This window comes from Choloepus didactylus, chromosome 14 (genome assembly GCF_015220235.1).
Source record: "Choloepus didactylus isolate mChoDid1 chromosome 14, mChoDid1.pri, whole genome shotgun sequence".
In the NCBI taxonomy this organism is placed as follows: Eukaryota; Metazoa; Chordata; class Mammalia; order Pilosa; family Megalonychidae; genus Choloepus; species Choloepus didactylus.
The window spans coordinates 7,182,822-7,205,119 of NC_051320.1; the positions used below are offsets into that span (position 1 = coordinate 7,182,822).

The 22,298-nt window shown below is 35.7% G+C and overlaps 1 protein-coding gene across 2 annotated transcripts in view; it reads left to right on the top strand.

Annotated features, from left to right (window-relative positions):
- The window catches only part of SNTG1 (syntrophin gamma 1), a 1,042,376-nt gene that overhangs the window by 960,054 nt on the left and 60,024 nt on the right, over window positions 1–22,298 (top strand). The window contains exon 16 of one of the 2 annotated variants that reach the window (XM_037803436.1): window positions 18,820–18,972. The exons of the other annotated variant lie outside the window; for it this stretch is intronic. Coding sequence (XP_037659364.1) covers window positions 18,820–18,972 — 153 coding nt within the window. The remainder of the gene's footprint in view (window positions 1–18,819; window positions 18,973–22,298) is intronic. 2 annotated transcript variants of the gene reach the window in all.

The window sequence follows — 22,298 nt, forward strand, 5'->3', positions numbered from 1 at the left end:
ATAAAAAATATATTCACCTCTGTCTTTTTCAATCTGTATTTATGGGGAGTGCTTTCCTCCAACTAATGGGATCTAAGAGAATTATGTTTATTTATTATTACTGACCTCCATGTTGCAGAAATCTATTCTCTTCAAGACGTTTAGAAACTTAGCTTATTATTATTAATTATTATTAATTATTATTCTGAAAATAAGCCCTGAAGAAACATCCCAAAGTTGTCATTTACTCCAATAATTTTAATAAAATATGACATTATAACCATGTTATGGAAATCTGCCTAAAATATTCCAAATAAATATTTAGAAAATATAACTAAATAGAATATTTTAAAAGTATTTTCCATAAATAACAGCTTCTCTTCTATAATAATTTTCTGGTTAGTAAATTTGCGTGGACAGTTAGTCAAATCATTTCATTAGTGTAGGGAGAAAGCTAGAAAATAGGTTTTGTCTCCCAAATCATATTAAGTACTCATCTCAAGGATTGATCACTTAAAAATAGAATTATTTGCAATCCTCTATTCAGCCTAAATTCCTTCAGTTCTATTTCAGGTTTTTTCATAATCTTTCTAGTCATGTTTTTGGATGTTGTTTTACAGAAATTTTTGCCTTGCAAATTTAACAGAGTTTGCAATCTTTGAATTCTTTGACATTGAAACTTTATGATACTGTTTTTAAAAGTGAAAGTACAGTTTGAAGACCAGATTAAAAAGGTGCCATTCCTTGCTGTGTTTCTGAGGGCTTCATCCATTAAAGAATGTTGCAGAAAAGTCTTGGAATAGCCTTGGAATTGTTTTATAATATATTTTATTATGATACTGCAGCATAAATAATTTGCAATATGTTTCCCATGAAATCATATCATTCTTGTTAATACTTTGCCACTATACTTTATTTTATTATTAAAAATAATATTTTATTATTTTTGCTATTAGTTGTTTACAATGATGACAACTTCTCTGATTACTATTATTTCCTATAGAAACTCAGCTGCACACATTGAGCTCTCTCTACCTCTTGTCACTTATCCATTGCATATTCAGAAGAGTTGAATAAAAAACGTCAACAGCTCACCCTCCCTCTTTGTAAGAGTAGGAAAGTGAAGACTGGCATTTCTCCATGTCACTGCTCAGCTGTTGTGTAGAAGGAATGCACGAGGATCCGACCTTCAGGTGCCAAGCTGCTCTGTCCTTAAGAGTGTCCCTTAGAGGGATGTGCTGTTTACATCCAACACATCAAGATATTTATACTGTTAGAAATGGGCTTTGGAGGTAGTCAGGATCTTTGATTTTCAAGAGATGCATGAACCTGACTTACTTAATTTAACTTACATAGATATAGGTCCCTCTCCCCTTCAGTTTGGCAGCTTTAAAATTATTATGCCACATATGTGAGGATAAAAGAGTCTTCAGTTAAGCTCAGAAACATCTGAAATACTTTAATACACATTTTTCTAAATTATTTGTCAGTTAGGAGCATTGAATGATCACCTTTGGTATTATGTCCACCCCCTTGTAGCGATGGTCAAAGTCAACTGACAATAAAGAAAATTCTTTATAGATTTCCAATTTGTTGTGGTGAACAGTAGTTGAGAGAGAAATGATGCACCCCTGTGGAAGGTTTTCCTTTCCAAGGCAAAAATCAAGCCTAGATATAAAAGTAAGTAGAGATGTACATATATAAACACACACACTATTGTGTGTGTGTGTTTGTGTGTGTGTGTGTGAGGGTTTCTGCTTGTGTTTTGGATAAAGTGGTTATAATGATTAGAAATAGTAGCTAACATTTTAGTATATTTTTGTTTTATCAAAATGTGGAGTAATATCCAACTTTGCTTTAGTATTACTATAAAGCATATTCATTGTATTTCTGTATCGTTGTTTGCTTTCAACAAAAGCAATGGACTTAATAGCAGTTAAGGCTACTTCTAGGGATATATTTATGGTTATCATTTATTTCTAGAGATAATCTTGCTACTTTTATTTTTGTTTTCATTAAGCTCATTCAGACTTCATTATGCAGTAAATATTTTTTTGATTATATACTGTCAGATTAATGTAGATTAACTAAATTACTTGGTTGAAAGAGAGTAGTAAAATCACGTTCCTTGTATGGACAAGCATCATATTGCCTGGGCTTGAATTCTGGCCCCAGTAATTACCAGCAAATTATTTAGTCATCTTTTACTTCAGGGTCATCATCTTTAAATCAGGAAGTTTAATTACAGCAACCTAGTAGGTTAATTGGTATGAGAAAGTGTGCTTAGAACAGTGCAATTAATGAGCATTAAATAAATGCTAGCAATTTGTGTGTCTAATGTTCTTGAAAGATATGTTGCCTTAATGTGGCATCAGACATTGTTTTCAAATGTGCACCAAGACATGTCTTTTCTTTTTATCAAATGTATTCCCCATACCCTTTTTCTCAATGATTGACTTTCTGGCATATGTGAAGACCTAGATGTGTTTTTTGTTAGAATAGATAGGTATTAGAGATGTTGCCCCTTCCATCCTAGCAATCACAGAATAGTCTTTTCAACCAGTGATAAAAATTCAGAGAATAGCCTCATTTCTTTGGCAGTGAGCTAGCAAGTGATTATCCTAGTAACTCCTGAAGGTTACTTTTCTCTGAGTATGATATAAATTCCATTGCAACCACACAAATTATTAGAAGGAGAAATTGAGGGTGTGTCACAGACGAAAGATAAGGCTATTAGTCAATGTAAGTTATTTCTCAGCAACCATCTGTTGTATGAAGGCATGCATAGATTCCTCTCTTTGGCAGCAGGGAGCTTTAATAGCATTCCCTCGTCCTTTTTCTGTTTTGTTTTGCTTTGTTTTGTTTTTTTTGCACCTGGAGTCACCAGCAGAGATGGGAATAGAACCTTGATCTGTTGACTCCGAGCGTTCTGCTGTTTCTACACTCTTTTTCTATCGCCCTCAATTGTGAGGCTGCATTTGAGGAGAGTCATTGACTCCCTCCTTTGCAATTCCTACACCTGCTGACCCAGCTGCTTGCACTTTATGCCAGTGGGAGAAGGAGGTTGAGATTATAGGCAGATCTCACATTAAAGGCCTTTGTAATACAATAGTTTAAATACAATGAATCAAAAAGTATTCCCTTGATGATGTGTTAGCCAGGGTTCTCCAGAAAAACAGAATCAACATGATTTTATACATGAATACTAATAAATCTACTGCAGGAATTGACTCACATGACCATGGGTTTTGGCAAGTCACAATTCAATTGGCAGGCTGCAGGGTGCAAGTTGAGAATCCATGGTGATGTTTGAATTCCCCAGCAGAAGCCACAAGTTGAGAACTCCAATGAAGGTTTCTGATGAATTCCCCAGGAGAAGTTGGCTTGCTGAAGAAGAGACAGACATTTTTCTTTCTGACTGCTGAAATCCTCAGTTCTCCCTGTAAGGTCTTCAGCTGATTGGATGAGGTGCCTCTCATTGCTGAAGGCAATCTCTTTTGTTGGATGTAGATGGAATCATCCATAGATGCAATCAACTGACTGCTGGCTTAAACCCAGGAAATACCATAATCAGGCCGGTGCTTGCTTTACCAGACAACTGTACACTATAACCTGGCCACGTTGACACAGGAAATTAACAATCACAGATGGTCTCACAGGGAATTTGCAAATCTAATCAGGAATATTGGTTTGTATAAAGCACTCTTCATGGGCTTGAGCATATTGACTTAGCTAAAAGGCTTATGAAACAGTGTTTGGTCAATGCATATAGTGCAAAATTACATGATGGTATCAAAGTACTAAAAAAAATAGACTTAGTTTTTCCCATGGGACTATGAAGTAGTGTCCTTTGCAGTTCTAATTCTCAAGCTAAATGGCTTGAGAGAATTTAATCTTCTGTCACAGAAACCAGTAAGGACAGAGCACTGCCAACTACAGCACACTTAAAGATTGGCAGTGGCTTTTCCCAGCATTTCCATCAAAGCCTACAGGGCCAGGCTCTCTCTTTGACTGCCTTTATTCGCCAGCCCTAATTTGAACCCGGTTCTGCAAGAGCAGCCCTGGGACAAGGAAGGCATCTGGGCTGTAGAAGGAAGGTGTGCCTGCAGCTTCAGCCCAGCTCAAGGCAGAGTCAACCTTGAATGACCTGCAGGTGGCCTGCTGCCTGCACTGACCATTTTTCAGAAGCTTCCTAAGCAGGGGGGCTCATTCACCAGAGGATGGTGATGAGAAAACAAAATCTCAATAGAACTAAATATTTGAAATCAATTTCTTTCATTTCCCATACGTCTGTTCCTCTGGAGAAGTGCTAAGAAATTTTTTAAAAAAGTTATTTTGGACAGAATGCCTGTATGTTTTCTATTTACATAAAATTACAGTTACTCAGTATACATGGTTAGAAGTTGCTATTGTTTAAGCAAACTGATGCAATGAACATCATAAGGCAAACAGTTGTGGTTTTTAATATCAGGAAAGAAAACGAGTTGCAAACTAAGAGAGAGATACGTATTTTATTCCAGATGTAAGTGATGGCTGTGAGTTATATCATGTTCAACTATTTTCATTGCCTCTACTTTCTCAACAAAATTATGTAGATGTAAAGAAAGTTATTTTTCATTAGTGTATGTATATATGTATAATATGTGTATGTATGTAGTATTTTATATAGTTTTAAATTATGCATTATATATACTTACATATAGCACATATATAAATTGACAATAATACTATTTTTGTATGTGTGAAAGGAAATTTATTCTTGAACTATGTTTTGATGATTTTACTATTATGTAGAGAAGCGAGAAAGGAGGAAGACAGAATGTTACTCAGACCAAATGTGATTATGTAACACTGATAAATCCCTGCCCAAACTCACTTCTTAAGTGTTTTCAACCGATTGCCAATTGCGTCATTTAAAATTCCATTTATATGGTAATGAATGCAAATTTATTCAGATGTCTCCCCTGCTTTCCAGACTAAGGTATTTACTGCCTCTGGGCCCTCCACCTGGATGGCAAATCTGCATCTCAAACTTAGCACCCACCCCTTTCAAGACCATTCTGTCTTTCTGTTGCTCAAGTCTGAGACCTTGGAGTCACCTCTGAAGTCTCTTCTTTTTTTTCACATCTTTTATCTTATTCATCATGTCGGAAATAAAGTGGTACCTGTAAGGGAATAAACGCTCTCTCGGTTCTGGAGGAGAAAAGAATTTATTTACGATCTTGCAAGATGGGGCGTCCAGCCAAACACGCGGAAGGCTGGCGCGCCAGAGGAAGAGAATGGCGATGTTTAAATCTCCTACTCCTAATTCGCAAGTCCCTCCCCTGTTTCTCCATTGACTGGGTACTACAGAGGTTACAGCCTATCCGAGAACACTAACTAATTCATCTTTTGAGATTTTAATTTGTACAGCCAATCCCAGAGAGCCAACTAGCTCATTATTGAGATTTTGGACTGATTAGCCAATGCCCCCCCAAATTTTTATTTTTTTGCTGTGAGTTCCCGCCTCTGATACTACCTCATGTCTCTTTACATCGGGCAGATTCTCTCTTCTCTTTGTCTGGGGCTTGTTTAAACTGGTTTTGCCTCCATTTCCCTTATTCCATGCTGTCTCTATGTGAAAACGAAACTTATTCCTTTCTTACAATCAGCAAAATATATCCCAAACCCTCCAGTTCTCACCCTTCCACTTGTGTCTCACCTGTATTAAGCCAGATGTCTCATCTCCTCTTGCTTTAACCTTTGCCTTACTTTAGTTTCCAATTAGACTCATAATAAAATACAAAGTTTTTACAACACCCAGCTACCCCAGGTTCTTTGAATCCATTGTCATCCTCCTCAAATATCACCTCTTACCTGGCTTGATCACCCTCTGACAGACTGTGATTATGTTTCTTCTTGTTCTGCTATGATCTTCTCTTCCCCACTCACGCCAAATCTCCAGGAGGCAGGATGTCATCTCGTGTCCCCCTTGGCATGTCCCTGTTCTGGAAGAGTGTCTGGCATTCAGCAGTCACGGAATCCTTTTAAAAAACATAACTGAGTAGCTACAATAGGCCAAGAGGAAGCTACTCTCTGAGGGAGTTGTGGGTATATGCAAACAGATCAGTTTTTGTTTAAAAGCAGTAACAGCAGAGACAGAAGGACATCCTCTAATGTGCCTGGGGTGGGCACTGCACTCTCTTTAATCCTAAATCTTTCTTCAGAAGAGGACTCAGAAGTCCAGTTAGAGATTGTATCATCTGCATTAATGGGCACTAATTGAACATTTCAGTCAAAACGTTCTCTTCTGTCTGAGAAAATTTGCAGGATGGCTAGAGAACATTTTATGAGAGGGTTTGCTAACTCGATGCCGTTTCCCACAGTGACCTGTACTTTTTATTTCTCTCAGGTATATCACTAAAATGGTATATGAGGGTATATAAATAGAAGTGCAATTTGGAGGTGACACAAGTAATTCCTTTTATATCCCCTGTTGGTCAGCTTCATATGGATTCACTCTGTCTAGTTTATGGCTTTTACTACTTGAGGCATTAGAGAAAAGTTGGCCAGGTTGCAGTGGAGAGCTACGAAGATAATTAAATAGCTATAACATGGCACCTGTGGGGAAAGGTACAATAATTTGCTCCATTTGGTTTTATAAGGAGAAACCTTAGAGGTGACTTGACAATTGTTCTCAAGTATGTAAAAGGTTACTTTCTAAGGAGTTGTGATCACCTGCTTTTATTTATTTATTTATTTTTAAATCACAACTGTAGGAAAATTGTGAAAAATTTAATATAAACTGCTGTGTAAATATTCGGTTTTCAAAAGGAATGATAGAAGGTTGAAGAAGAATGTTCAAATGCCAGGTATTAGAGGCTAAAAATAAGAATTGTATTCTCTGGGGACATTTGAATATGGGATTATATGAATTATTTCTTGAAGGCAGGGTCAAACCACAGCTCCTACTGCCATGTACACAGTTATAACACCAAAGTAGCAACTTTTTTTCTACCAGAAAACCATATTCTCTGCCCATGGGTTATCACAGTTTGAATTTGAAGATTTTTTAGTGTGGCTTCATTTTTCTCAAAAGTATAATATTAGAACTGAAATCTGGAAGATAACTCTTATAACTATTAATTAAAACAATTAATCTCAAAAGGCAATTTTGAAAATCATAGTTTTTAATCATATTATGAGAAATTAAGTCTTACTGTTTTGTTTTACCTCTTGCTTGTTTGATTTTTTGAGGTTCCAGTTACTCTAATTAATGGTAATGAAGCTTCTATTTGTTTCAGTGTTAATGTCTTGGAGAAAATTCTTTCTGATATCAATCAAAATAATAATGAAAACAAATTCAGATATAGCAAATAATAAATCAAGAATGCATATCAAATACAATGATCAGAAATTTCTCTTGATATCTGTGCTAGTTTGAATCTGTTAGGTCCCCCACAAAAGCCATGTTCTTTTAATGAAATCTTGTGGATACAGACTTATTATAGGTGAAATCTTTTGATTACATTATTTCCATGTAGGTGTGATGCCACCCATTCAAGGTGGGTCTTGATTAGTTTACTAGAGTCCTTAAGAGGTATTAGAGCCAACAAGACCCAGATGCTTGGAGGTGCAGAAAGAAAGATGTTTGGAGATGCTAAGCTAAGAGATGAAGCCCAGTGTTTGCCCCAGAGAAGCTAAGAGAGGACCCGCAGACACCTAGAGAGAATCCATTTGTGGTATTTTGCATAATGGCAGCTTTAACAAACCAGAACAGTAATCATATTCTGTTTCTGCTCCATCCATTTATTTTTTTTTTTAATATTATCATATTAAAACAAACAAACCTTTTTCTCTTTGGAGAAGCACAGAATTATTCCCCATGGGAATGAGGTCTCCTACTCCAACAACAGCAGGAAACCAGTGGTCTCCATTCAAACTCTTCCTCATTTAAAAGTCATGCATCACTTGCCAAAGAACTGTAGAGAGATAAATGTATTACATATTAAATTGGTGAAGACATGGAAGCCGTGATATGGTAGATAGCTTTAAAGAAGGAACTCATGTGGACAGTAGAAGCATAGGGGCATATTGAAAGCATTGGAGGTTGGGTGGGGTCAACATATTCCCTGCCTCTCAGAATTATGGAAAAATAACCTTGCTGTGGCCACAATTCAGCTAATCTGCTCTCTCTTAACTCATGCAGAATCCAGTGCCACAAAGGATGTTACTAGGGAGAAGTCTGCCATTTTAAACTGTCATGCTTCAAGGAATTTATCCCATATCTGCCTTAGTTAAGCCACTTTTCTTCCCTCAGAATTCTGAATCTAAGAATTCTAATCTTAAAATATTCATTCTAAGAAGAGAAAATATTCTGGATAGTGGTTATATATTAAAAAATCATCTTATGTATAAATTTTAGAATCTTTGACTCTTCGTTATGTAAACTTGAATGTTTGAATATTTGCAAAAGTATTTAATAATATGTATGATGTTTTTCTAATAGAAAATATTTTTGTTAGCAGGAGCGATAAATGTCTACAGAGACCATTTATGCAGCTGTTGTAAGCTGGGAGAGAATTCACATGAGTGGGAACACACACATACACCACTCACAAAATTTCTAAAGAATGTGGATAGAAGAGTCAGATTTGCTTTATAACACAATTCTGGCAAACTTGTTCCTCTTCCAATTTGGTTACAGTAAGCTGATTTTGTTAGAAGATAGTGCCTTCCTGACTATCCTACAATCTACCATAGCAGTATCATACTGGAATATGGAGACAGAGGTGTGTGTTTGTATCTATGGGTGTGCATGTCTGCATATATGTGTGACATCCGAACGAAAGCTGTATGAATCCCAAACTGAGGTATTTCATTCCTATGCCATCCACCTCCACATGGGAAAAAGACCAGAGTGGCTGAGACCAGTTTTCCTTCTCAGAGATTATCACCCATTTTCATAGATTATTATAAAGACTAAATTAGAGACACCATTTGAAGGTGGTGTTTACTATTATGGTAATTTATAGCACAGATTATAGTTTCCTTAGAGCAAGAAAGAAATTTAAGCTTTATTCCCTCATGTCCAGGATAAGGCAATATTAATTGACTTTTATATGTATTTACTTGGTTTGATCTTAATTGATATTTTTAATATTCCCAAATGTCTTGAGATTAATTTTAAATTAAGTTGAAATTTTAACTTATATTTTAATTAAATAATATTAAGGATTCATTTACATGACTTTTTTCAGGATTAAGGGTTTTCTTCTGCTTTTCAGATCATGAGATTTACTTGTGAATATATGAGTAATAATTTAAAGGCAAGACAATATTGGAAATAATTGTTCTGGTAGGAAATAGGTGACATTAATAGAAAAGTAATTTTAATATGTTGGTGATCTATTATAGCCTTAAAACTGGAAATATTCAAAATTCATTTGTGTTGTTTTCCTTTACTTTGATGTATGACTAAGCACAAAGGAAAGTGGAGATTATGTCATAATTCATGTAATACAACTTTAAATATTTTTCTGTCTACATTGGTCATATTGGCTGAAAAATTGCAAGTATTATTTTCTTTCCATGATATATGAGATCTTATTTATAATATTTTGAGTTAATTTTTCATCTTCTTAATTTCTAAAGTCTAATGATGACTATTATACCTGACAATGTTTTTATTTCCTATCAGCATTTTTACCACACAGTAATGTAAAGAAATATTGTCATAAAAAAGGGGAAATTATATTAGAATATGTTATTAAAACTAACATCTTTAGAATAAGACCTGATGTAGATTTTAATAGGTCTTTTAAGAGACTTGATTATTCCCAGAAGTCTCATTTTAAATTAGTTGGCATGTTTCAAACCTTACTATGTTTTTTCCTTTCAAATTTAAGTATTGGAAGAGTTGCAAGAAATTAAAAAATACATTATTTGTAGCTGAAGAGTCCTTCCTAATCTGTTTTTCCTTTTTTATATTGAAAATCAACAAAATATTAGTTAATTCATGTGGTTTATAAAGTAGTTTAGATTTAGCATAATGAAGTAAAAATATTTATCCTTGCTCAGACTATTGCTTTTTCATTCTGTGAGAAACAAGCACTATTCCTAAAAGGAATAAATGTTCACCCAATTGTGGAGAAGAAAATAATTTATTCATGATCTTGCAAGAACGGGCGTCCAATCAAAATGTGGGGGGTTGGCACACAGAACAATAGACCCAGCAGAATTTATTCCCTACACCTAACCGTAAGTCCCTCCCCTGTTTCTCCAGGGGCTGGATACTCCAGACGTTACACGCTATTTGACAAGCCTAACTAGCCAGCACAAATTGGAAACATTTGAAATAAGTTTCCCATGCAAATTTGCAACATTTGGAACAGTTAGAACAAATCTCCACCCCTGACTATAATGGTTATGCCCAGGCCTCTTTAAAGCCAGTCTGAGCTAGTTTGGTAACAAGTCATGAGGCTATTTTGGGAACCTCTACCCCACCCCCCAAGTCTCCACCTTGCAAGGATAGTAGATAGTGGGAGGATAAACGGGGAACGACCATGGATAGTGGGCGGATAAACAGGGGGCCCGACCGTGAACTACAGTTTGTCTTTTTAACCTTCTGCCAATTCCTGAACTGCCCCACCCCGCCAGGTACACCTATCCTGTGTGAAACCTAAACTTAATCTCATTCTCACAATTCCCATTCTCAATTTCACAGATGCCATTAAGTTGAAAAAAAAATAGCTATTATTAGAGCAATGGTAAAGGTACCCAGGAAAGAATAAAAAACCTGACTTTCCATATTAGTGAATATCAAACTAAACAACTGTAGTGTGAAGAATGGAATAAACCATATTGATAATGTGTAGAAATTTTGCCATTGGAAAAATTCACTTATTTTTGGCAAATGCTTTTGGCTTTGTGTGTGTGTGTGTGTGTGTGTGTGTGTGTGTGTGTGTGTGTTATTAGAGAAGTTGTAGGTTACAAATGATGAAAGATTATAACGTAGTTCTCTTAACTATTGTCCACAGTTTACATAGGGGTGTTTTTCCCCTTATTCCCAACCTATTTTTTTCATGCATGTCTTTATTTTATTACTCATCTACCCATACACTCTATACAGGGAGTGTCAGTCCCAAGATTTTACAATTACGTAGTCATAAGATAAAAGCTATATAGTTGTACAAGCATTCTCAAAGATGAAGCCTACTGCATTACAGTTCAACATTTTCAGGTATTTCCTTCTGCCTACTCTAATACACTAGAAACTAAAAAGAAATATCTATATGATGAGTCAGTAGTCATAGTTGTTTGTTAAATCCTAGCTTCTCCATTACAACTCCTCCCTATCATTTGATCATTCACTTGATCTTCAGGGATATCAGGTCAATGACTATTATAACTTCTTCATGCTGAAAAGGGGTGTCCACATTATGGGGTAGAAGAATGAAACTTGATGTTTTTGGAGAGACTTGTAACTCTGGGTTTCAGGGCTTATCTGGCATAGGAACAATATGGAGGCTTTAAGTTTCTGAAAAAAACAAACTTGATAAATAAAACTTTTATATAATTTTAGAGAGAGTCCAGAGTATTCATTAGGGTTTTTAGGAATACTGTTGGTTGGGACTTGGCATACTGTGGCAATTTGCAATATCTGGCTGAAGCTTGCATAAGAGTAACCTCCAGGATGACATCTTGACTCATTTGAAGTCTTTTATCCACTGAAACTGTAATTTGTATCATCCACACCCCACCCCCCCCCAACTTTTGCACAAGAAGATATTGTCAATCCCAAGCTGCCAGGGCCAGGTTCATGTCTCACATTTTCAGGGAGATTTATCCCCCTGGGAGTCATATCCCATATTGGGGGTGGGTGGGAGGGGGGGTCATGAGTTTATTTGCAGAGTTTGGCTTAGAGAAAGAGACCACATCTGAGCAATAAAAAAAAGGTTCTCTGACAGTGACTCTTAGGTATAATTATAAGTAGGCTTAACTTCACCATTACAGAAATAAGTCTCATAAGGGTAAGACTCAAGATTTGAGGTCTTGGCTTATTAAATTGGGAACCCCTAATGCTTGAGAGAAAATCAGGAGTTCCCCAAGTGGGGAAGTTTATTAGTTCCATATTTTTCTTCCAGTCCCTTAAAGGACTTTACAAATAGTTTTTTATTTTCTGCTGCAAATACACCAGAATGTATCAGGGTATTACATTAACCAGTATAGAATAACAAGATTGCATTCCTTATTCTAGATTCCATGTAATTAGATTGTTTAAATAAACTGATCAGACAGGTGAAATTAGATAGTGTGCTACAGAGAATTTAAATTTTGGACAAAATAAACACATCTTCTTTTGGTCTCACACAGATGTTAAAGTTTTAACATGTAGGCAATATCATAGACCATACAATATTTGTCCTTTTATTTCTGGCTTATTTTGCTCAATATAATATCCTCAAGATTCATTCACCTTGTTGTGTGCCTCATGACTGCATTCCTTTCTGTAGCCACACAATATTCAATCATATGTTTACACCACATTTTACCCTTCTGCTCATCAGTTGATACACCCTTGGGCCACTTCCATCAATTGGCAATTGTAAATAATGCCACCATAAACACCGGTGTGCAAATGTCTATTCATGTCCCTGCTTTCAGTTCTTGTGAGTTTATACCTAGTAATGGAATTGCTGGATCTTATAGCAATTCTATACTTATCTCCCTGAGGAACCACCAAACTGCTCTCCGGAGCAGCTATTCCATTCTACTTTCCCACCAACAGTGAATAAGTGTACCTATATCTCCAGATCTTCTCCAGCACTTGCAAATTTCTTTTTTTTTTTTTTTTTTGGTAATGGCCATTCTAGTAGTTGTGAGATGATTTCTCACTGTGGTTTGATTTGCATTTCCCTAACAGCTAGTGAAGTTGGGTACCTTTTCATATGCTTTTGAGCCCTTTGTATTTCCTCCTTGGCAAAGTTACTATCCATGAATTTTTACATGTTTAAATTGGGCTGTTTGTCTTTTTTGTTGTTGAGTTGTAGGTTCTCTTTATATATTCTGGATATTAAACTTTATCTGATATGTGGTTTCCAAATATTGTCTCCCATTAAGAAGGTGGCCTTTTTACTTTTCTGACAAAGTCCTTTGATGCGTAAAAGTATTCCATTTTGAGGAGAACCCATTTACCTATTTCTTCTTTCATTGCTCACACTTTGGTCGTAAGATCTAGGAAACAACGTCTTATCATAAGATCTTTAAGATATTTCTTTACAATTTCTTTTAAAAGTCTTATGGTCTCAGTGCTAATGTTTAGGTCTTTGATCCATTTTGAGTTCATTTTTGTAACATTCTTTTGGATATGGATATCCAGTTCTCCAAGCACCATTTGTTGAAGATGCTGTTCTGTGCCAGGTGAGTTGACTTGGCTGCCTTGTCAAAGATCAAATGTCCTTTATTTCTGCAGGGTCAGTAGTTATGTTCCCCCTCCTATTTCTGATTTTATTTATTTGCATCCTCTCTTTTTTTCTTTGTCAGCCAAAGGGTCCATCAGTTTTATTGATATTCTCAAAGAATCAACTTCCAGTTTTCATGTTTTCAATTTCATTTATTTCTGCTCTAATCTTTGTTATTTCTTTCTTTCTGTTTGCTTTGGGCTCAGTTTGTTCTTTCTCTAGTTCCTCCAGTTGTGTAAAGTCCTCAATTTTTGCTCTTTCTTCTCTGTTAATATACGCTTTTAGGGCAATAAATTTCCCTCTCAGCACTGCCTTTGCTGCATCCCACAAGTCCTGATATGTTGTGTTCTCATTTTCATTTGCCTTGAGATATTTACTAATTTCTCTTGTGAATTCTTCTTCCTCAGGAAATGTTGATCTGCCATTTGTTTTGTTTTGTTTTTTGTCTCTATATGTTTTTAACACTTTGTTACCTCTAGCAACTTTCACCTGGAAATCCAGCCCTGGGAGGAGAGCACCCCAGATAGGATTGACCCTACTCAGGTTTTCCCAGACAAAACAGTCCCAGGGTTTATGAAGTGGGTGTAATCAGCATCAACTTTCCCTCAGGATGAGACCCAGCAGCTTTTCACTAGTTATTGTGACGCCTCTTAATTCTGTGCTTTTCCCGTCCTGCCCAGCAGAAGGCGCTGGTCAGCCTACTGCACCTCAGAGGCCTAATGATGTGCTGTGCCTTTTATTCTCAGCGGACTCCAATCCTACCAAGGGCGTGGTTGAGACAGAGGCTGAAGTTGAAAGCAGGCTCAAACTGTTTCTGTTTTCCAGCTCCTGGGGTCTTGATTCTCTATTAAGAGTCACCATCTGTGCTGGGCCTTGCCACTGCCACTTTCTTTTTTTTGAGGGGGGGGTCGGGAGGTGGGGGCTGCAGGGTGGGGGGTGGGTGTGGTGGGAGCCACTCTTCAGCCCCCTGTTACCTGCAGGTTAGAAAAATTACCAGACTCCCAAGCAGCCTCACTTTCCCTCCTGCTGGGAGCATGTTTGAGGCAGGTTGGGCTGCACTGTCTGTAGGTTGAAACAGCTGCTTATATCCCAGTCCCTGGGGTCTAAATTCTCTGGATGAGAGCTGTCACTTGTGCTGGGTACTGTCCCCCTTTTCATGGGGAAGATAAACTCTTTAGGGAACTCTTTCTTCAGCTTGATTACTTTCTTTGTCAGTCTGTCCTACTCCCACCCTTGCCTGGGGCAGGACTGAAAATGGAGAATACCTGCTGCTTTCTTTAATGGGCTGCTTAAAAAAATGAAAGAAAATCTGTTTCTCAGAGCCATTCGCCAGCCCCCAGCTCTCCTGGTTTATTTCTTGTTTACATTGTAGATTTAACTATGCTCATAGCTGGTATTCAGCAGTTCAAATTTGCTAATCAAATCTGCAATTGGAGCTTGGATAAGCTCCTCTTCCCTTGCTGGTAGTAGAGGGGGCTTCTGTTTCCCATGACAGAGAGGCTCAGAGCCAGCCTGCCGTGCAGTGGGGAGGGGCACCAGCCTCCACAGCGTGGAAGAATTTACTACAGTTCTGTCCTGTGATATATCAGTCTTGACCATTTCTGGCAGGTTTACAATGTGTGTCTGATCTCTGAAGCCCCCAAAACAGTTGTTCCAGACAGTTCCTGGCTATTTACTAGCTGCCCTAGAGGAAAGACTAAATTCCACACTTCCCTAAATTGCCGTCTTCCCCCTCTCTATTCTCTGCTTTAGCTTTAACCAAAGTAGAACATTATATTTGGTGATGTGTTCAAGTTTAATAAATATTCCAATTTCAAGATTTATTTTCAATTAAAAATATATTTTTGATATGCTCATTGATCTCTGAATGCTGTAGAAGACATATGCATTACTTGCAAACATATTTATAATATGTTGCTGCCATGTAACCCTGCCTTATAAATCCAAGAGCTAACATAAGAAGGACAGCATATTGTTACTGATCCACAGAAAGTATCCAGGGAACGCAGAAAAAACTAACAAAACAGGCGACGCTTCTGAAGAAGTGATAAGTGAGGAAAATGTACAGAGGTAGGGTCAAGATATGTTTGGGTATACTACTATAGTTTATGCTATTGTTACCATTATTATTATTATTATTATAACTATTATTAAATGATGCTTTCAATATGGGAAAGCATACTCTGAAGACTATTAATTCTACTGGTGGGAAACTCACACTCTAATAAAAGGTAAACAAATGTGTAAGGAGGGCAAGTTAAAGAAGAAGAGATAAGAGGATGTATATTTGAATAGAAACTTTAATAACAGAAATATCTAACATTATTTAAGAACTATTATTTGCCAGAGCCCATGCTACGATATTTACGTATATTATCTTATTCAATCACCATGATCAGACCAATTAGTTATTTCCATATTACAGACAAGAGAAGGAGGCTATAGAGAAGGTAAGCAATTTGCCCAAGAAGTGATAAGTGATTATGAATAGGAGAACTGCGATGTGAACCCAGACAACATTCTGACAGTACAACCCTGGTTCTTAGAACCACACTGTTACATGCATGACAGAGAGAGACAGAGAGAGAGAGGGAGGGAGGGAGAAGAAGAGAGGAGAATAAATGAATAAATTTATTTTTACATTTAATTTATATTCACAATCTCATTATACATATGTGATATGCATGTATAAATATTCATATATGCTATTAACACCTCCAGGCAAGAGCACCCTCTATTTCTACATATCTTATTATTTAATTGTCTGATTAGTAAAATACATTATTACTTGTATTTATCTTGATGATTACTGCAATAACCTGAAGAGAAGAAAAGGAGGCATGCTCTGTTGAGATGACTTGAGAAGGAAAAGTGGCTTACAGGGAGCCTCAATGTAGAAACACCAACAAGGGAAGTCCAAGCAGTTATTTTGGATGATTATGTTGACAGCAGATCTTTAAAATGTGTGGGCTATAGTCACTGAACTTCTGAATAAGGTCCCAAGGTACTGTGTGTGGTTTGCCCCACATCCCCTACTCCCCACTCAGCAGCTCTCTCTCTCTAAAGGACACAGTGGATCCTGCCTCTCTCATACCTCGGGTCCTCCAGTGGTTGTCCATGGCAGGGGCATTTGTGGGATGGCCTCAGCATGCTGAGCAGGGTTCTTTCAGGCTTGGCTCCAGTTTTCTTTCCCACTGCATCTCCTTTCAGCTCATCGTTCTTGCCTGAGATCCTGGGTCCTTGACGATACCACAGTTTCTTCCTACAATAAATGTTCTCCTTCCCACTTTCTCTCAAGGATGATTTATTGTTCCTTTTTCTGCTGCCTTGGCTCCTTAACTCTATAAAACTGTCATGATTGCTTTTATTTATTTGCACATATTTGTCTCTTTAAACTGTGAGGCAATATATAGTAATTCCATAAAAATAACAATCATAAATAACTACAAGTATTGAGAGATTTTGAAATTATATTTAGAGAATCCACTTCAATGTTGAGGGGTGAAATAGAAGAAGTAAATTGAGTTTTAAAACAGTGAAGGGGTAAATTTTCCATTAGAACAGAAAATATTAAATGAATGCCATTTTAAGAAACTATTTCAATATGTAATTTATGAGAAGGAAAAATATGGAAAATGTATGGTTAGTAATTGGATTAAATGTGTATATTATAAGGAAAGTTAAGATCATTTAACAGACTACAAAATTGCCAAATTTTTTAAAAGTCTGCAATGTTTAGCTATAATTTCTGTGCCAACATTATCGATTTAAAAGGCCAATGTAGAAACTGAAATATCTATAACATAAATAGAACAAGTATTTACCAAAATGTTTGATAAGTGACTCCATATTGCACTTATGTTAAAATCCATTTTTTTCACCTAACCTGTAACCCCATCTAATTCTCCAGACTCATCCCAAATCTCTCTGCCTTTAATTGGGATTTCTGTAATGCACCACATACTCTATTTCTTCAGGTCTTTGCCAGTTCTGCATCCTGCCAGATCTGTATCCTCTTACTGGAAAGAAACACTTCCTCCCGATTTTAACCTTCATCTTCTATTCATCTTTCAGCAAGCTCTTTAAAATTCAGTCCCTAAGCAGAACTTTCCCTGGCTTCCCAATCTACTTCAATATAAATATCATGCTCTTATTTTTCTTAATGGTACTTATTATAATTTGTAGTAACAAATTACTTGCACAGTTATTTATTTAATAATGGGAGGCTGCCTAGACATTCTGAGCTTCAAATTACCAAAAAAAAAAAGAGAGAAAGAAAAAAAATTACAATCTGCTTATCATTGAACTGTATTCACATAAATGTTGTATTTTCATTTTTTCCCCCTCAAGGCAGAGTAGGGGAATAAATAAATACAAATGAGTGGATCCTCCTTTTAGCTTTCTGAGAATCTGCTGACCTCAAATGATGCAGCTATGCTCCACAACACTATAAATAACTAACTTTCACTAGACCCTCCCCTAGCAATTTTAAGCATCTAAGTGGAAAACAATGTTCATTGAGAAAATAATTATCATTTCAGAAACACAATTGCCAAATTAGGGCATTCCTTCTAAAATTTTGCATGTTTGATAGTGAAAATTTCTTGTGCCTCTGTGTAAGGAAATAATTCAAGACAGCAGTGATTATCCTTTGGACAATTTTCAGTACATTGCATGGGAATATCCTATTTCATCAATTCTTAACTGTATTTTTTCAAGTTTTAACAACTCTGAAATTGGATTTCAAGTAGATTTTTGAACAATTTCATTAATAACTTCTGGGAAGATCAGGAAAGTGCCAGAGTCAGAGACTTTCTGACTCAGTGAAAGAGCATTACATAGGTGAGGTTAATGTGTATTTTAAAAAAATTGCCTCAGACAAGTTAGATTTTTTTTTTCATTTCTAACGCAGAAAAATATTTTTCATGATCCTTTCAGAGTTGCAAAGCACAACACAATAAAATATAGCATGCTTATACAGCTCTGAAATTTGCAAACACTTTCACATGCATCATTATTTCCAAAATCACAGCAATCTTCTTTGTAAGGAAGAGAAAAGATTGTGTATTATGCCATCATACAGATTAAGAAACAGAATCTTACCTGTTAAATTATTTGGTAGTTATGATTCTACTAAGGGTTGAAGCCAGGCATTCCAATTTCTATTTTGTTGACATGCTTTAATTGAATACAGAGAAGAAAGGTGTTAGTTTTGACTTTGGGGTCTGGATTATTGTGACTGTAACCATTGTGAATAAAGGCTCAGGGATATCACAGGGTGTCCTTTCCATGAAAGTGCCGTCTCCACCAGAAATTGGTCAATGCTGCTTTAAGGCATGGTCATGCTAGCAATATGAAGTGATGTGTACCAGACTGTGTAACTCCAGGTTTTCATCAGGACAGTGACCTGCTGGACAGGCGGAAACACTGCTTCACGGTGCAGTCCGAGACTGGGGAGGACCTCTACTTCTCTGTGGAGCTGGACAGTGACCTGGCGCAGTGGGAGAGAGCCTTCCAAACAGCAACCTTCCTGGAGGTGGAACGGATACAGGTGGGCTTCTGCAGAACTTTAGCCTCTGCAGCTTTCCCCAAAGATCGATGACCACTCACCTTGAATTTTAATTTAAACTCAAATTACAATAGAATATAGTTCCATTAGTCTTGACTTCCTTCGAAAATGCATTCAATAATTAGCCATTGTTACCAAATGAATAGAAACACTGCTATGAATTCAATTTTATTTTTCCCCAATTTGACCATTCACCAAAACATATTTCCAATTTTAATTAGAAAGTGCTATAATATGTATCTAATAAAGGAAGTGCTCTGATTTTAATTGTTTAAAAAGCCACTTCCTGTTCTCGAAACACAACCACCTAATTTCCTTCCTGCTTGATTGTGTTCATTCACTCCCACCACTCTTTCTGCTCCTTCTTAGAAAGCCTTCCCTTCATCTCTACACGTCACAAACACACACTGTGCTTGGAGCCTTTTTCAAAGTCTTATCTTCCATGAAAATGTTCCTCATTTCCCAGTCACCACTAACCCTTCCACAACAGTCCTATGTAAACTCGTCACTCTTCTCACTTTTGAATTCTGGTGTCACTGTTTTCTCAGCTCTGCTCACAGTCTGCCTTGTATTGGAGTGACTTGTATGTTTGGCATCTCCGCATTAAGTTATATGTTGTTAGGGTTTAGCTTACTTACTTCTATACCAACTGAGGTACCAGGAATTTTTCATGCCACAGGAATTCAATAAATGCTCATTGAACTTTATTTGTTAAGTGTAAAGTCCTGTCTAGATCAGATTTTATAGAACTCTCAGCCTCCACCACACTCTGGAGCAAACACCTGTTTATTGGTTCTGTGACTGAGCTATAACAAATCTCTGGCCAAATCAAACAGATAGGATGGTCTTGAAGCATGTAAGTGGATTCATAGAGCCAAGAACTAAACAGACACATGAATACTTAATTCTGAAAACAAACCTATGTGTGATGATGATATTGGTTTTATTGGATATCCTAGAATGCTTGTAATGAAAGGAGATTTGGAGCCATATTGTTTACAACATGTGGAACTGATTTTGCAATCTAAATTAATTATTTTTTCTGACTACAAATCTCTATTTTCAACACTTCAGCACATAAAGGTGTTTCATTATGATATAACAATTAGTAGAAGAGGACAGGGAGAAGACTCAAATTTAGGTTTCGTTTCCTTGCTCTGTTGACATTGTCTATTAGCTCTGCTTTTATCTTCATATATCTAAAAATGCTAAAGTAGGTGAGAAATAGTGTTTCAGTCATTTGTTAACTGTGTAGATTCTCAGTTCTGTGAAATAGATATTTTATGCCAAAACTGGAAACATGGAAAATGTCTTAAATATTGTTCTTTCAAGTGTCAAAATCTGAGACCATTTTAAAGTGTTAAAATATAATTAAACTGAATGGGAGTTGACTCTTGGCTAGCTATATCTATATATCTATATATCTATATATAGATATATATATATTGTTTTTCCTGATTATCATTTCACCTAGAATATTCCACTTGGAAACAACTAGATGACAATTTTTACATGACTTCTGATGCTGAGAAATGAGTTAAAAATAAAATTATGCTGTTCCTCTGAATTTTAATACTGTTCTTTGAATCTGAACTTCACATTCTCCCAGCTGATTTCTTGAGTAAGGCAGAACTTTAGACTATCTTTTCCTCTATTCACAATAAAAATGCCAGATGCTGATAGCATATTGGGATTGAGCACTGAAATAATTAATGCCTTTTTGACTGCTGATTATTTTATAGATTTTATCATTTCCCATTTTTGTCTATCAGAGCTCAGTAATTAAGGGCTCAACACTTTGGTAGTATATTTCCAAAATACATGATTGTGGACTCTTTTTACATGAAAAATATTTTGTTTTTCTTTTATATTCCTTCTCAATATTTCTACTGCTGTTAAATTTGGTAAAGAAATAAAGAACATATGTCCTTTTGTGAAATGTATACAAGGAAGAAACTTAAGAAATGAACTGACACAAATTATAGGTTAATAAATAAAAATTACTTTTTATTTTGAAGTTGGTTTTCATTAATGGGGCTGCAAACTAACATTTTCTAGCTCCCAATATGTTCCCTTAATTATTTTCATATTGTTTTCCTATCACTTATGTAATAATATTAATATTATGTATCTACTTATTTATTTTAAGATATGCTTCATGGACAGCATACATTTACAAAATCATTCATCCACATTGTTATTTAAATTAGCACCTTAACATTTGGAAAATGTAATATTGAAAGAGGAAGATGACAATTTCTATGACTGAAATCTTACATTTCCCTTGTATTCAAAATTTTAGTAAAAGACTTAATTCATTACAGTATATTTTAGTGCCAAAATTTTCTTATTTTTAAACAATGTTAAATAGAATCAATGAATAATAATGGTAAGGGCAGATAACACTTTTTTGAATTTCCACTAATTCAGTTTAAATTAATATAACTGTAAAAATAGGACTTTTAAGGATGAATTGTATCACTTTTTATATTAATTCCATTTACTTGGTAATATTTTGAATTCATTTAATGGTGTTTTATTTGGCTATGAATATTTGTTTGTCATCCAAACAACCATATTAAAATAAATATTTTCTGTATGATATATATTCAAATAGTGTGATAATTAGACTTCAGTAGGTCTCAATATATGACAATTATTGAGACACTGTAATTTGTAACACTACTTAATTAGATAAATTGTGATGCACAATATGAAGTGCTTAATCTGATCTTTTTAATAACAATAATTGAAAATAGCAAACAATTACATCTAAACAAGGAGTAAATGATATAAACTTGAACATTCCTTAATGTTGATAATAGTTTTGATAAAGTAATAACAGGTGGATGTAAGCATACAAGATGTCTTCATATTAAATAAATCCAATTCCACTCAAAAATGAACTGTTATGGCCTGTGAAGTATGTTTTCTGTCTGCTTTTTGGAAACTTTAACTCCAAATGAATAATTATAAATGCCTATAATTTTCCCTTTACAAATTAAGCTTAAGCACATGAATATGGATTTTTTTTGATCAACCTTGATGCTTTTGGTCATGTTTATAGCCACAAAGTGATTCATATAATGGATTTTATACATAGTATTATAAATATGATGTTAAGATTTGTATTGAAAATCTGACTGAGATAGGTTTCTCTTTCCTTATTTCTCTCTTTCTCCTCAAGTGTGAATTACAAGTATTTTTCATTAGTTGAGAATCTTTCTGTAGGTTGCAATTAAATTCAAATAAATGGGTGAAATAATCATCATAATAACTAAAAGTACCAAGTTATCATTTCATATATA